Source organism: Drosophila takahashii, chromosome 3L (genome assembly GCF_030179915.1).
Source record: "Drosophila takahashii strain IR98-3 E-12201 chromosome 3L, DtakHiC1v2, whole genome shotgun sequence".
NCBI lineage: Eukaryota > Metazoa > Arthropoda > Insecta > Diptera > Drosophilidae > Drosophila > Drosophila takahashii.
In genome coordinates, this window is record NC_091680.1 from 10,833,924 (window position 1) to 10,848,940 (window position 15,017).

General features: G+C 42.2%; 5 protein-coding genes across 11 annotated transcripts; 4 read left to right on the plus strand and 1 right to left on the minus strand.

The window, feature by feature from the left end:
* The first annotated feature begins 60 nt into the window (after positions 1-60).
* Positions 61-4,162, plus strand: LOC108058848 (uncharacterized). Of its 2 annotated transcripts, XM_017143808.3 has the most exons (8): positions 61-329; positions 389-866; positions 917-1,018; positions 1,085-1,610; positions 1,665-3,097; positions 3,156-3,327; positions 3,386-3,730; positions 3,843-4,162. In XM_017143808.3, exons 1-8 carry the CDS (start codon positions 191-193, stop codon positions 3,972-3,974), a joined length of 3,327 nt encoding a protein of 1,108 aa, XP_016999297.2. In that variant the 5' UTR covers positions 61-190; the 3' UTR covers positions 3,975-4,162. The 2 variants fall into 2 exon arrangements, with proteins under 2 accessions (XP_016999297.2, XP_070070799.1); XM_070214698.1 differs by lacking the exons at positions 61-329; positions 389-866; positions 917-1,018 and having other exon boundaries at positions 1,490-1,610; positions 1,676-3,097.
* On the plus strand, positions 4,078-8,137 carry LOC108058847 (uncharacterized). Of its 5 annotated transcripts, XM_070214699.1 has the most exons (10): positions 4,083-4,263; positions 4,318-4,706; positions 4,753-4,838; positions 4,899-5,000; positions 5,181-5,468; positions 5,531-5,747; positions 5,809-7,244; positions 7,299-7,470; positions 7,528-7,872; positions 7,922-8,137. In XM_070214699.1, the coding sequence occupies exons 1-10, from the start codon at positions 4,125-4,127 to the stop codon at positions 8,036-8,038; spliced, it is 3,291 nt and encodes a 1,096-aa protein (XP_070070800.1). In that variant the 5' UTR covers positions 4,083-4,124; the 3' UTR covers positions 8,039-8,137. The 5 variants fall into 5 exon arrangements, with proteins under 5 accessions (XP_044250482.1, XP_070070802.1, XP_070070800.1 ...); XM_070214700.1 differs by lacking the exons at positions 4,083-4,263; positions 4,318-4,706 and having other exon boundaries at positions 4,757-4,838; positions 4,957-5,000; XM_017143803.3 differs by lacking the exons at positions 4,083-4,263; positions 4,318-4,706 and having other exon boundaries at positions 4,813-4,843.
* Positions 8,138-8,219: 82 nt separating this feature from the next.
* Positions 8,220-9,696, plus strand: LOC108058849 (seminase). Its single transcript, XM_017143809.3, has 2 exons — positions 8,220-8,871; positions 9,424-9,696. The coding sequence occupies exons 1-2, from the start codon at positions 8,238-8,240 to the stop codon at positions 9,642-9,644; spliced, it is 855 nt and encodes a 284-aa protein (XP_016999298.2). The 5' UTR covers positions 8,220-8,237; the 3' UTR covers positions 9,645-9,696.
* A 289-nt stretch (positions 9,697-9,985) lies between these two features.
* LOC108058829 (seminase) lies at positions 9,986-11,077 on the plus strand. Its single transcript, XM_017143773.3, has 2 exons — positions 9,986-10,663; positions 10,827-11,077. Exons 1-2 carry the CDS (start codon positions 10,012-10,014, stop codon positions 11,045-11,047), a joined length of 873 nt encoding a protein of 290 aa, XP_016999262.2. The 5' UTR covers positions 9,986-10,011; the 3' UTR covers positions 11,048-11,077.
* On the minus strand, positions 10,333-14,579 carry LOC108058828 (nardilysin). Of its 2 annotated transcripts, XM_070214705.1 has the most exons (2): positions 13,615-13,747; positions 10,333-13,556 (listed from the first exon to the last, which is right to left on the minus strand). In XM_070214705.1, the coding sequence occupies exon 2, from the start codon at positions 13,506-13,508 to the stop codon at positions 11,328-11,330; it is 2,181 nt and encodes a 726-aa protein (XP_070070806.1). In that variant the 5' UTR covers positions 13,509-13,556; positions 13,615-13,747; the 3' UTR covers positions 10,333-11,327. The 2 variants fall into 2 exon arrangements, with proteins under 2 accessions (XP_070070806.1, XP_016999261.2); XM_017143772.3 differs by having other exon boundaries at positions 10,333-14,579.
* Positions 14,580-15,017: the final 438 nt, after the last annotated feature.

A 15,017-nucleotide genomic window follows, 5' to 3' on the forward strand; every position in this document is an offset into this window, starting at 1 on the left:
GCACAATTTCTAATAAATCCCGATGTCAACATCAAACTTCATTGCCCACACACCATCCTTGTTTCAACCTTCAGATGTATACGAATACTCAACCACCAAACAATAAAACATCATAAAAACACAAAACATAAAAAATAAAATAAAATACAAAAACTATTGAGGAGGATATTAACAGTGGTATTTTGGCAAAATGGTTAAGATGGCTAAGGGGGCTGTGGTTCCAGCTACGGAAGCACCTGGTCTCATAAGCGAAGCCGAAATGATGGAGCGACAAAAAAATTACACCATCCGACTGCATGACATTGGTGCCGCTTGTTCCAACTTCAAGAGTAATTGAAATCGATTGAGTACATAATGGTAAAAATCCTAATTCAGCTCCTATTCCTAGATTCACTCGCTCAATTTAGAAATCTGGAGGAAGAACGGACGAATCAAGAGCGCTGGGATCAGTTTACCCGGTGTGATGGGTTGCCCAAAGTCCGATCTCCAGTCGAGATTAGAACTTTCTTGGCCAAGATTCGTCACTTTGAAGAGATCGAAACCCAGAACTCCATTGACTGGACTCTGGGGGTGGATGAGCGTAGTATTCTTACTCAAAATATTTATACGAAGGACCTTACACGATCGACATTGGAGAAAACGTCTGTAGACAATCCGGGCTCATATTTTGAGAAGAATTTAAAGAATTGCCTGGAAGTATTGCGACAGGTGGATGTTTTGATGGACAACGAGGTGGAAATGGAGCGCATAAATTTTAAAGTGCAAATGGATCTCATGGAGGTTTACGGAGACGTCCAAAGGGAGATCGAAAACCTCTTTGATCGTCTTACTTACAGGATATTGCGAATGCAGAAGGTTTACATGGAGTAAGTGTTTTAATTTCATTGTGATATAAAAATTAATAATTTTATTCAAGATCCATTAATGGTATAGTGGCTAGGTGGAGTTACTCATGTGATCAATGGCGCATGGATCTTTGGGGTCTTTACAACGTTCCCATAATCTTTGAGCAGTTGGAGTAAGCTTTTTGGGAAATGCTTTAAAGCTATATGAAATTATCAACAAAGGACGTATCTCTTTACAGCGTTCCATTAATGTTGGCCGACTTTAAGGCCACAGGTGTCCAGGTTCAGATACCGGTGAGCGTCCTCTGGGATTGCGTCACCCTTCGCTGTGTTCACACCAATTTTGACCACCGTTCCGAGGACGCCAAGAGCTACGAACCACTGACGATGGACACCTTTATGGTTCCCAATTGTGGAATAACCGACATGGAAGACTCGGTGGTTGGTGAATGGCTGATGCAGCAAGACATTCAGGAGGAGACTTTGGACAATATGAATCAAAAGCGAGAGGAGTACGAGCAGCTAATGCAGCTCATTGTCGAGAGGACCGAACAGGCTGCTAAGGATGCCAAGTTTGGTAAGACCACCGATGGTAGTAAGCACCCGAAGATCGTCATCCCGAAGACCCCGAAGGTTGTGCCCCTCGTACCGCAAGGAATGTATCCCGAAATATATGATGAGTTTCTTAGTCGTGAGGATGAGCAATACAAGAAGTTTTTGGAGAACTACTTCGATCCGAAACTTCTAAATTTGTCGTCCGAGGAGGTAAGATATATATTGTAAGAGCCACACTTTTAACACCTAATAAAATATCCCTAGATAAATCTTAGGGAGTATATGATCATAGGAGGAATCTATAACATTACATTCGTGCGTCGACCTGACCAAACGCAATTCGAGAAGTTCAATATAGTCTTGCACGAGGATGGTCGTGTTCTGAAAGTCATTGCCGATGTGGTGGCCGAAGTTGATGGCCGAAGCTCCCATATTAGCGAGTTCACTAGAATGACTTTTCGTGGCAGCCAAATGAAACTGGGGGATGATGAGCTGCCGTTCTTCGTTGTCACCGTGAAGTTGCCGCCAGATCTCTGCAGATGGGGCAAACCGGTGGTTTGTCACTATTTGAGAGAAGTGGAGGCACCACCACGGACACCGGACAGGAATACTCTCGTAACGCTTAATATAATCGATCCCCAACGGATATCATCTCAATTAACTCAAACGGGAGAGAGCGGCAACCGATCAATTGCCAACCAGTTCAATCCAACCCTAAGATCATTCCTAAAACATAGTGTTTCCTATGCACATATCCTGGAAAAAGGAATGCCCATCAAAGATTTTCCTCTGGACAAGGCTTTGAATAAGATAGAAATTATGAAGTTAGAGAAAATGTGTTTGCCTCGCATAATTTCTTCCTTTAAGCTACCAAGTGAATTTACGGAAGACAATCTGACGGCAGAAGCCCTCAAGTCGAAACCAAATCGCTTGCTGAAAAGGACTGAAACCGAAATGGCTGTGGAGACCAAGCCGCCAACGGAAAACTTTGATTACGAAATGCAAGAACGCCCCGAAAGGATGTTTCCCATTTTCGAAAAGGCAACCCCTTTGGAATTCGTTCCATCTGAATATTCGACCCCTACCGATTCAACTAAAATAACTACTGCTTGTGGATTGTTGGCAACATTGGAGGACATCAAAGAAAAGTACGTGCACAAGCCCTTTCAACTGTTGGACCAAATCGAAATCGTACCCAAGAAGTTGGAGAAAAAAAATGCAGAAGGCAGTAAAAGTGCTTCCAATCTAAACCCTTCGCGTTCAAGTGACCGAAGGAGTTTCACAGATGTAAATGACAGAAAGAGTGTTACAGATGCGAGGGACCGAAAGAGTATTACAGATGGCAATCTTAAGTTTAAGTCTAGTGGTTCAGATCAAAAAATCGGAAAAAACAGAGATTCGGACCAGCCAAGAGGTTCTGAACATAAGACAACCAGAAGAAGTGGTTCTGTGAGCAAGCGGCGATCGACACGAAAGTCTGGAAAGGTGGAGGACCTCTCGAAATTTCGCCAGGAAGAAAAGGAACCACCTGTGTTGCTGGATCACTGGACGAAAGAGCACATTATCGAATCGACAAATGACCAAGTGACCAACACGCTCACCTTCAGGACGACTCGATTGGGCATTTTCGGACTGGCCTTCAAACGATACGAGCACTTTCCTTTCGGCGATTGGTGTCTGCAGCCCAATGAGGATAAGTAAGAGGTTTTACCATCCATTGAGATCCTTTGTGTATCACCATCCTAACCCATGTAGTCCCGATGAGATCATTCTTAGCCTCGACACGTTCCATGTGCGAATGTTCTTCTACATCACATCCCAGGGAGTGCGTGGCTATGTGACTGATCTGACCAAGGGTTATACGGCCAAGCCAGTTAAATATCTGGAGATAGTGGAGCCGATATCAGACTTTCGCGTATTGCGTAAGGTATACCTATAGGTTTCTATAGAAAATCCTTCCCATTCAAAGGCAACTCCCTTTGTAGTTGCTCGTGGAAAAGAATTTGAACATCTTTGCGGAAAACGATGCCAGCTATTACATCAAAAACGGTTACTTCTCCGTCAAGCATGTGGCCACTGAGCTGCACACCTACAATACCATGGCCCTGCAATGCAAGTTGATGAAATTCAACCGATCCAGCTGGAATCGTCTGGCCACACGACGCGATATCATTATGGACATGAAGATAGCCAAGGACAACACGGACTACACGGAGGTCACAATGCGTATAACTCCAGAGAAGACAACGTTTGTCAAGGTCTCCGAGATGTGTTCGGATGATATAAAAGTGGTCAAGCTTCGTTACGAGGAAACTTGGCGGAACGTTAACGTGAGTAGTTATTAGAGCTTATATTATATCGATGTTATATTGTATCGATATTATCAAAAATATCGATGAAACCGATATTTTTTAACATAATTGGATTCTCTGTGATTCGCAGAACTATAACGATTTCGGTCAGGCCATCCAATCGTTGAATCCCCATGCCCAGGAGGGCAGTAACAAAGAAGCCATGCTTTTTGTCTACATCAAGAGGCTTCTGAATGAGATACGTCCTCTAAGTTACTCCTAGAATCGTCGGCACTTGTGTATAAATTTTTCAATAATTCATATTCTCCAACTAAAGTGATTTTTTTTCAAAATGACCTTGCTGTCAATTACATTTACAAACTGACACAAGCACACACACAAAATACACAAAAAAAAAAAAAAACAAAAAAAAATGGTAAAAAGAAAAAGCAAGGTCCCGGTTTTCCACAAGCCCAACGTGGAACTTCTTACGGAGGATGAGTGGATGGCACGGAGAAATACATATATGCAGCGTTTGGCGGACCTTAAAACCAGTGTAGCTCTGATTGATGGTAAAGAACACTAAATAATTATCTTAATAGTAACAAGAATGTTTTTCTATTCAGATGCCATCGACGAGCACAAGGAATTGCTGAAGCAACAGTTAAAGGAAGAGAAATGGAACAATTACTTGGCCTGTGACGGTCTTCCAAACCCCAATCGTCCTGCCGAAATTCGGAAGTTCATCTTCCAACTAAAGTTCTTGGAGAAAGAGTCCTGCACAGGTGATATCAGCTGGCTGCTTCCGGTGGACGAGCACAGCATACTATCGCACGCTCCTGATCGCAAGGACATGACGCGGAGGAACTTGGAAGATACAAGACCAAATATCGGTCAGCTCTATGGTGAAACTGTGCAGCGTATTCTGGAAACCATTAGACGCGTGGAAAGAGTTTTACGCAACGATAACGAGCTCCTTCGCTTGCCAAACTTTCAAATCCTTGAACTGGATAAGGTAATAAATACGTACAAATGAGGAGCCACTATAGTTCTTCTTCTAGATGCCCTCGGAACTGCATGCAGATATAGATACGTTCTTCGATCGGCTCACATATCGCGTAATCTGTGCCCCCGAATCACATATGACGTAAGGTGGTTTGAGTTTACCAAAATACTTACCTTAGCTAACCTTAGATTTATTTTTTAGAAACAAGGGTAGTATCTTGACGTACTATTGCTATAACTGCGACCATTTTGATTTCCAGATTTGGGGACTACAGGATGTACCCATTCGTTTCAAGTATATGAAGTAAGTGATTGATGTTAGTGCAGTGGTGCCCAGCAGATTCTCTGCCGCTGCGCTGCTAGCGTTTCGACGCACACGTACGCTGTAAAGCATAAAAACGTCACACAAACGCGATGCTTTTGCTGGCCACCACTGCTTAAGTGGGATTTCGGATATATATATTTTATTCTAATTAATTTTAAGGCTACCTATTATGAGCTGCGATCTCAACTGGGTTGGTGTCACTCTTCAACTGCCACTCAGTGTGCTTTGCGACAATCTGACCCTGCGGTGTGTGCACACCTTCTTCGACCCCTTCTCACCGCTGGCCAAAAGCTATGAGCTGGCCATCGAAGGTTCCATGACCCCAAATTGTGGTCTAGTGGACATCGGGGATAGTATGACGACCGAATGGATGACCCAGATGGATATTCAGGAGGATATCATGACAAAAATGAACACGCAAATGCAGATTTACAATGAGGAAATGGCGTAAATATGATTATGGATTGTGTAAAAGGGTTTATCGGTAATATATTCGCATTATTTTTAAGTGTATTCTTAGCGACAGAAGCAAAACATAAAAAGGAACCAGAAATGAAAGGAATAAGAAAGAAATCCAAGCCAAAAGCTCCGAAAATGCCGCAAGAATTACCCGTTGGCATGTTTCCAGACCCCTACAAGATATTTCTCGAGCACGAAAAACGAGATTGTCACGACTTCTTCAATAGAAATTTTCACCCAGACAATATAAACTTGCTGCCGTTCGAGGTAATGTATCTTAAACACAGTGTCCTGTTAGATTTTCTCTTAATTATATCTAAACTTATAGGTGAACTTGCGACGTTTTATCATAATAGGCGGCGTTATCTCGATCGTTTTTGTGCGAAAGGCCAAGCATACCGCCTTTGAAAAGTTCAACATAACATTGCACGAAGATGGACGTGTTTTGCATAAGCAAGTGGATGTATTGGATGAAATAAGTGGGGATCCTGTAAGGCGGTCCACTAGAGTTAGTTTGGAAATAAGACGAGATTCCAAACTTGAAGAAGCTCCTGATTTTAAGTTACACTTGGACCCAGATGAGCTGCCGTTCTATTTTCTCACTTTCAAGGTGCCCAACCATTTGTGCCTATGGGGTGAACCCATGGTTTGTCAATTTGTTGAGGACGAAATCGAAAGACTGCAGGTAGTTGAAGCGGAAAAAGTGACGGAAAATATGGATAAAAAGAAAAAACTGACGCGTAAGCCTTCTCGAAAGCCCACAAATACTCCCACAAAGGGTATAATTGTGAAAGAAGAAATTCCAGAAGAGACTACCAAGCCAAAATACGACAAGCCCTCGCGGGATAATTCGATTAACATTTATAGACCCTCGGCATTGGCGATGGTGCGACAGGGAAGTTGGGAACAGGACCGCGCATTTCAGGGTCCATTGGAAAACTTTCAGCTGCGTGGGGAGCCGCTGTCAAGGAGGAAGATTCACCTGCTTCAGGAGCACTGTCTACCCCGAATCATATCCTCGTTTAAATTCCCGCAGGAGTTCAGGGATGGCGATCTCGAAGAATTGGCCATCAAAAAGGCTCATACCACGCAGCTTTATAGGCGGCGAGAAGCGGACTCTGTGGTATCTACGCACATTGGGGACTACTTCTTCAACTACGAGGATCAGTCGAATCCCGAGCGAACATATCCAAGGTTTCCTGCGACGAAGGACCTCCAACTGGAGCCTGGCCGAGAATATAGATCGAACGAGGATACTTCGATGTATGGCCTTCTACTCACGCTGGACGAGATCAAGGACAAATACACGGACGCTCCGAAAAAGATAACCGATCAGAACACTCAAGCTGTCCGAATGAGTACTCGCCGCACTCATCAGGATCCACTTGGCACGAGTCGATCTCGCCGACAGAGTTCTTTCGTGAGACGGTCTACTAGACAATTAGGATTGGACGTTAGCACCGTGACCATGGCAGAATTCCGAACGGGTGAATATGACTATGATGTCAGTGAATCCAGTGAGCCCAACGAACCCTTGCGAAAGATCAGAAAAGAAAGTCGTCTGCCATCGGAAAGTGTTTCTCGGAGTTACGAGACCATAAAGGTCGTGAACTGGACCACTAAGAATATCCTGGAATCGAAGTTCGACAAGGAGAGTAAGGTCATTACGATTAAGACAGATCGCTTGGGCAACTTTGGATTCGCCTACCCGCGATACACGCATTTTCCCTTTAGTCACTGGGAGCTAGAAAAGAACGAGGAAAAGTAAGTGATATAAATACTATTATTTTTATAATTCTTAAATATTTACCTTTGTAGTCCCGATGAGATCATCTTCACCTTGGACACCTATCATGTACGTGTGATTTTCTTTATCAGCAGGGATGGCATTCGGTGTCATGCGATTGATATACCCAAGGAGTACATTGCCAGACCCCATAAATATATAGAAATCGAGACACCCGTCTCGGATTTCGTCGAGCTTCGCAAGGTTCGTGACTAAAGCTTGTAAGAATATTTTATTATTTACTTTATAACCCAATTACAGCGCCTTCAGGATATGAACCTGAATGTGTTTGCGGAGCTGGACGCTTGTTTCTACATCGATCAGGGATATTTCTCGCAGAAGCACCTGGCCGCGGAGTTGCACATTTACGATGCCATCGCTGTGCATGTCAAGCTGATGAAGTTCTGCCGCAGCCAGTGGAATCGCCTGGCCACGGATCGGGATATGGTGCTCTGCCTGCGGAATACCAAGGATGTGCAAGACGGTTCAGAGGTCACGGTACGGGTAACACCCGAAGTCTCAACCTTCGTAGAGGTTTCGGAGCTCTGCACGGAGGACCTGAATTCGATTAAACTGAACTTCAAGAATACGTGGCGTAATATTGGGGTAAGGTTTACCAAAAGATGTTCTAAAATATTAAATGTTACCCCTTTAGACCTACTCGGATCTGCATCAGCTGATCAACTCAATGTATTCATATGCCACGGATGTCCGGAATCGCGATGCCAACCGCCAGCTTCTTCAGGAGATTCGACCCCTGAGCTTCTCCTAGATCCACGAACGCTGCTCAATTACCGACTGCCAAACAAACACAGACCACAGCGTACACTTTCAAATTAACAGCAATTAAATGCAATTGCCTTACAACAAAGTCTTGAGTAATTTCCATTGGCTTAGCTTAAGTGGGTTCTCCACGCTTTGATACTGAAGTGGGCTAGAAATCTGCTTGTTTTATTTTTATCTCGGATGCAATGCAACGCCTGCTGGCTTGCTGCTTGCTGGCCGCCACTCTATCAAGGATCGATGTCCTTGCCCAGAATCAGAACCAGAACCAGAACCTCAACCTAAACGAAACCATCGATCTGGAAAAGTTATCCAAATTAGTGCTGCCCCCAAAATTCCAAACTCGTGTCGTCGGCGGTCGGGTCACAACAAATGAAAAGTTGGGCGGCTATCTAATTGCCATGCGCTACGAAAATGAGTTCATTTGCGGTGGCGCTCTGATCCATGACCTCATCGTCCTGACGGCTGCCCATTGCTTTTTGGGCCGGATGAAGCTAAACGAATGGCTGGCGGTCGGCGCTACTTCGAGGTTGTTTGACAAAGGTATTCAACGCCAGGTTAAGGAAATCATCAAGTCCGCCCAGTTTCGGGAAGTTGACATGAACATGGATGTGGCCGTGGTGCGACTCAAGAAACCCATGAAGGGCAAAGGTATCGGAAAGCTGTCCCTGTGCTCCACACACCTCAAGCCGGGCCTTGAATTAGTCGTCTCTGGCTGGGGAATGACGGATTCCAGGGGCACTCGGCCGCATAAACTATTGCGAACGGTTACAGTGCCAATTCTAGACAAGAGAACATGTCGTGCATCGTATTCGCCAGCGGGTGAGTGGGGTGTGGATTTTGGATAGGAAATATAGGGGCTGTGGGAATGGAAACTACCTTCATCAAACCGAAGTTTTATTAATACCTTAAACGTTTTTGCGAATATAAAAGTGGCAAATAAATTGAAATATGACCTTGGTCAGCAAAGGCATAAAAAAAAAGCAGAAAAGTTAACATATAATTTAAAGCTAAATTTTAAAAGATCTAAGACCCGCATTTCCTAATTACATTCGGTAATAAATCGAACTAGAGGATATTCTTTACGGAACCTAGCTTCATCAAGCCGAAGTTTTAATAATACTTTCAAAGTTTATTCGCACTTATTAAACTCTAATTAAGAGTAGCCAATAAATAAAGCAGAAAAGTTAATTTATAATTTAAAGCTAAATTTTAAAAGATCTAAGACCCTCATTTCCTAACTACATTCGGTAATAAATCGAACTATAACATATTCTTCTTTTCAAGACCTAATATACTCGCTTAGAAATAGTTTCCAAAATCACCCACCAGAAAAATATTATATTTTATGAAATGAATTCTTTTTTATTGCAGTTAATATAACAGACAGCATGTTTTGTGCAGGAGTGCTGGGGAAAAAAGATGCCTGCACGTTCGACTCCGGCGGTCCGTTGGTTTACAAAAAACAAATCTGTGGGATCGTCTCCTTTGGAATCGGTTGTGCCAGCAGACGTTATTCCGGCGTCTACACCGACATTATGTACGTAAAACCCTTTATCGAGAAGAGCATTAAAGAGTTACTAGGAAAGGGTTAAATAAATTAATAAATAGAATAAATATACCAAAGTCGATTTTCTTGATTATAAATCATTATTCCTTTGATTTGGGTTAACAATAAAAATCTTTTGTGTAACTAAGGAAAATCAATATCCTTCTTATATTTCCCCATAAAATCTATAGATCTCTATATCCGCGGATCTCTGTACCGAATAATGAACACCTACCTCTGGGCTACTATAGAAAATAAAATGATGGAAAAATAGATTATAGAGATTATACTAGATTACGTCACACAATACTACCATTGGTCTCACATTAGTAGATTTATCCACGCTTACATATTGCATTCGGTAAAAGATCTTCTTTTTGGGAAGTGCCATTCCATTCCGTTCCCTATATCCAATGCAAAGTCTTCTGTATTGCTGCGTGCTGGCTGGCGCTCTGATTTCGATCCACGTTCATGGCCAGGACACGAATCGCACACTGTCTTTAGCAAATGAGACTGGTGCGGTTAAAAATTACACTATCGATGTAAAAAAGCTGGCCAAAATAGTGCTTCCCCCAGATCACGACCCTCGCGTCATTGGCGGCCAAATAACCACAAATGCAAAGTTGGGAGGATACCTAATGGCATTGCTATATGGCAGGGATTTTGTCTGTGGTGGCGCTCTGATCCATGAGCTCATCGTCCTGACGGCGGCCCACTGCTTTTTGGGTCGGATGAAGGTTGCTCAGTGGACTGTGGTCGGCGGTATTTCGAAACTCCATCAAAGAGGTTTGCGTCGCCAAGTGAAGGACTTTATCATTTCTGAAAAGTTCGAAGAGGACGAGATGAATATGGATGTGGCCGTAATGCTGATGAAAAGTCCCATGAAAGGCAAGGGTATCGGAAAACTTTCGCTATGCTCGGTAGCCCTCAATCCAGGCATTGAACTAGTTGTTTCCGGTTGGGGCATGACCGTTGCCAGAGGACGTGGACCCCAGCCCTTGCTACGTACGGTCACAGTGCCAATTATACAGAAGAAAAAATGCCGTTCCGCCTATCAGCCCATGGGTAAGTTGCATTTGGCCTGGAAAAAAAAGTTTTCCAGCAAGAGAAATTTGATTTAAGAGCTCACAGAATTGATCATTACCTTTAAAAACCGAATGAATTTAAATCTTGTAATATAAGGTAAAATATTTACAGATATTTAAAGATATCCTTTTTTATTTTACAGCTAAAATAACAGACAGTATGCTATGCGCTGCAGTCCTTGGAAAGAAGGATGCGTGCACCTTTGACTCTGGAGGTCCTTTGGTTTACAAAAAGCAGGTTTGCGGCATTGTCTCCTTTGGCATTGGATGTGCTAGCAAGCGTTATCCTGGCGTCTACACGGATGTCATTTACGTGAAGCCCTTTATCGAGAAGAGCATGAAGGTTCTGTTGGCAAAAAAATAAAAGACTTGTTCACAACCGAGTTGGATAAAACATTTTTTAAATACTTTTCCTTTTATGTGTTTGGTTTCGCTTTAATTATTTTTTCTTGCTTACTTTACGGTTTTTACGGATCGACTCATTCAAGGCTTGATCTCCTAATCGAGATTAGAAAAAAATAAATAGAAAACTTTCTGGCGGAGAATAGAAAAATACAAAAAAAATATTTTGAGCAACATATTAAAGTCCTTAACAGAAATATATATAAAACAAAACAAATTTATTTCTACATTTCAAATTAATTTTAAGATTTGTTTGCAAGATTTGGATTCGTATTGATCAGCGGATAGACATAAAGAGATTTTTTAAAGGCCGAAATATCCTTAATATTCGAGGGGTCGTCGTTCTCTCCCAAAAACTCAATCCTGATCTTTTCGGCCATTGGCTTAGATTGTTCCTTTGGTATATCGTGTTGACCATCTTCCAATAAGTCTGACAAAGATCCGGATCGAGAATTTGCCTGTGTGGTTGATCCTGATGGCAACGTATGGTTTCCCACAACTTGGACAGAAAGTTTTCTTAGATTATTTCTATCATAATCATTCAGGAAATTCAAAACATCATCCTTAGTCAAATTGTTCAGCGTTTGTATTTGCATTTCGACGCGATTAAAGAAATATTCCTTGGTGACGATTTCACTCCAATTTCGCATAACTTCCTCATCCAAACTCGTGTCGCCCAGCCTTTTGCCACTGATTAGAGTTTCTTGGATATTCTTAAACTCCTCATTACTCATTTGTGAGACAAGTTCGGACATTCGAGATCGAAAGGCTTCAATACGTCGCTCAACATACTCAGCCTTATGCTTTGTCTCTTGCGTATTTATGGTGATTACAAAAGCCATGACACCATATCCAATTCGCTGATGAATGCCCAAGCTGTAGCCCAACTGCTCTTGGGTCCTTAATTGGTTGAAGAACGGCTCCTCTACAATTAACTCAATCAGATCCATTAAACATTCCAATTTAAGATCGCATGGCCCTATTTGATAGTAGTTTGTAATAATTGTATTTGAGTCATCATCGTTGAGTGTTTTGGCCCTTAAATAATGCGATCCCAGGGGTATTTGAAGTAGGTTATTATCCAGAGCCGACAAATTATCCACCTTTTCGCTGTTATAGGTGAGAAGTATCTTTTGCATTAGCTCTTTTGCTTGGTCTTCAGTGAAATTTCCTTGCATCAAACCTTTAACGTACATTTTCTTATGAAAATTATCTTTAAAGTTGCTAATGTCTTCTACTGTTATTGCATCAATGGCTTCATATTTGGAGATCATGCCAAAACGTTGATTTTCCAATACGTTGAGGCGCAAGTCAAGGTTTAGAGTTCTTCCGTTTATGAGAGCATTGTATATTTGCCGTTTTTTGAGGTCCTTAAAGGAGTTCACCTGATCCACATCTAGTTCTATAGATCGCATCACGTTTAGAATTATTTCCACCAAGAGAGGAAGCTTTTCATTGTAACCACTGACCCGCATAACTAATCCTTTATCACCGATGTAAAGACCATATGTTAATCCTGCCTCTAAAGCTGGGTACAACTGCTCAGCTATTTTGAACTCCACTAGATAGGTGTAAAGCACTCCAAGCATATAATGCTTAACACTTTCTCGAACAAGAGGAGTGATGAAATAGAGGTTAATGTATCCATCGGGAAGTTGAAAGATGTTGTCCTGCCGGAACCACAGCTCGCATAAATCGGTTTTGATCAGTGCCTTAGGACTTCTTGAAATATGTGGCTTTCCTGCTTCAACCCAATGAAGTGTGAAATCGGTGGTTACAAAGGGATTTGGTTGGGGAAAGTGCAATTCCTTCAGTGTTGCCGGTTCTTGCCACATGTCTACCCATTTTGAAGGCATCGGAATGGTTTTGTATTGAGTTCCGAACCAAGGTTCCTTCTGATCGTATTCATTTCCCTCATATGGCATGTACGATGAGATCATTATGTTAAAATTAAATTTATCTAGATGCTGCCTTAGAAGCTCAATATCCGCTTCATCGTATTGAAAGTAAAGCTGAGGTCCTGTGAGCACATCTTTCGGTGACAGGTAATTCAAGCTCTCCACCATGCTTTGAACATTATCAATGGAGGGCATTTGAATTTGAAATCGAAAATTATTATTTGCTATTTGTTGAAGTTCCTTAAAAGAAGCCTGAAGTTGGTCGCTATTAATGATAAGTTTGATCCAAGCAAACGTCGCCTCCAATACCTCGTCCAAGTGATCGAACCCATCGTCAGTTAGGTAAATACAAATATTGAACAAGGAGTATATCGAGTTTGAGTCAAAACTACTGCCGCCCACTCCTGCCATCACGCTAATACACCAGAGACGTCGACGTAAATACGAACAGAGACTGCCAACTCCCTCGTAGCCCAGAAGTTGTGAGATCAAATAGTCCGGCTTGCTGCGATACAGGTTCTTCATGGGTGGCACAACCCAAGTTAACTCCAGTTTGCATACATCTTCAACGGGCTGAACGAGGAAGACATCATTGAAAAACTCTTCACGAAAGGCTGTTTGGTAATTAAACCTCGAGACGTCAACTGAGTTCTCTTGGCTAACCGGTATATCTGCACAATGTCGCATTAGCATTTCCTCCAGTTCATCTAGCGAAAGTTGAGCCTGGATTGCCACTATCATTCGATTGGCACCGTAGTGATCACGGCAAAACTTGTGAAGTTCCTTGTGCAACTGGCCATCATCGACGCCCTCTTGAAGGGTCTTTAAGTTACCCCAGCTGAAAGTGCCCTGCGGATAGTCATCACTAGCTAAGCTCGCCAAAATCTGATCCCGACGCACTTCATCTCTCATATAGGTCTGCTCGAATTCAGACTGCACAGCCGAGCGTTCGCGATTCATGGCATCCGGAAGCATCAGTGGAGCCTTTATCAAATTCATAAAGAGATCCATACTCCTATCGAGATGCGTCTCATCCACCTCAAAGTAGAAGCAGGTCTCCTCGTTCTCAGTATGCGCATTACTGAATCCTCCGCTTTTCGTCACAAACGAGTCAAATTCATTCTCAACGGGAAATTTCTCAGATCCCATAAATATCATGTGTTCCACAAAATGGGCTAATCCCTGATATTGTCGCGGTTCACTGAACGATCCAACGCCCACAAGTACAGCACAAGCTGCTAATTTGCCATGAAAATGCTCAATCGAGGAACTCATACTTTCACTGGACGCCTGCTGGATTGGTGGATCTTCAATATAGGGATCAGATATTAGCATGGCTCGCAATCCATTCGATAGGCTCAAGGAACGGTAAAGCTTTCGGTCACCATCCGACTTGTCCGGTTCCTCATGATATTGGACCACTACTGCGGCCGTACTTATAGCGGCGTACTGTTGACGATTCAGCCATTTATTCACCTGCTTCGTAATTCTGTGTAAGCCGAGGCGTGGCTTGAAACACATCCTCAGTACGAATAATTTTAAAAATATATATTTCACTTACATTATGGATTGTTTAATTTTTGACAGCTAATGCTAAGCATATTAGTTTGCTTATAATTGGAAAAACTATCGCACATTAAGTAAAATTTGTAACTCGACTAGCAGTGATGATTCATCACCTATCCATTTTTCAGCTAAAGAGAATGAGAGGGAGTTAGAAATTTGGCAGCGGCAAAGATACTGCTTGCACGCATGCCACCTAGAGGCCATTCCTTTATTTGCTTATAACTTTTTAATGAATTATCCAATTTGACAAATTTTCTTACCCATTGATAGGTATTGATAAACAAAATCAAATTGCATTTAAATTTTTACAAAATCTTTAAAAATACATGCTTGCTTTAATATAATCATATTATTAATTATTCAAAAGAGTATGAGGGCGTCTCTTATCCCAGTGAAAGGTTTTTCAAATATCAATTAGATGCACTGAATGGATTTTTTTACGATTTGGTTTGGATTGGGTTACAGATC

What these genes read in the sequence shown, in the direction of transcription:
- LOC108058847 (XM_070214699.1), top strand. Translation starts at nt 4,125, where the DNA reads ATGGTAAAAAGAAAAAGCAAGGTCCCGGTTTTCCACAAGCCCAACGTG. An exon ending in TAAACTTGCTGCCGTTCGAG is followed by an intron (nt 5,748 to 5,808) that starts GTAATGTATCTT and finishes CTAAACTTATAG; the next exon opens with GTGAACTTGCGACGTTTTAT. An exon ending in ATTTCGTCGAGCTTCGCAAG is followed by an intron (nt 7,471 to 7,527) that starts GTTCGTGACTAA and finishes ACCCAATTACAG; the next exon opens with CGCCTTCAGGATATGAACCT.
- LOC108058829 (XM_017143773.3), top strand. Translation starts at nt 10,012, where the DNA reads ATGCAAAGTCTTCTGTATTGCTGCGTGCTGGCTGGCGCTCTGATTTCG. An exon ending in TTCCGCCTATCAGCCCATGG is followed by an intron (nt 10,664 to 10,826) that starts GTAAGTTGCATT and finishes TTTATTTTACAG; the next exon opens with CTAAAATAACAGACAGTATG.
- LOC108058828 (XM_017143772.3), bottom strand. Translation starts at nt 14,504, where the DNA reads ATGTGTTTCAAGCCACGCCTCGGCTTACACAGAATTACGAAGCAGGTG.
- LOC108058848 (XM_017143808.3), top strand. Translation starts at nt 191, where the DNA reads ATGGTTAAGATGGCTAAGGGGGCTGTGGTTCCAGCTACGGAAGCACCT. An exon ending in CTGCAGCCCAATGAGGATAA is followed by an intron (nt 3,098 to 3,155) that starts GTAAGAGGTTTT and finishes TAACCCATGTAG; the next exon opens with TCCCGATGAGATCATTCTTA. An exon ending in ACTTTCGCGTATTGCGTAAG is followed by an intron (nt 3,328 to 3,385) that starts GTATACCTATAG and finishes CTCCCTTTGTAG; the next exon opens with TTGCTCGTGGAAAAGAATTT.
- LOC108058849 (XM_017143809.3), top strand. Translation starts at nt 8,238, where the DNA reads ATGCAACGCCTGCTGGCTTGCTGCTTGCTGGCCGCCACTCTATCAAGG. An exon ending in TGCATCGTATTCGCCAGCGG is followed by an intron (nt 8,872 to 9,423) that starts GTGAGTGGGGTG and finishes TTTTTATTGCAG; the next exon opens with TTAATATAACAGACAGCATG.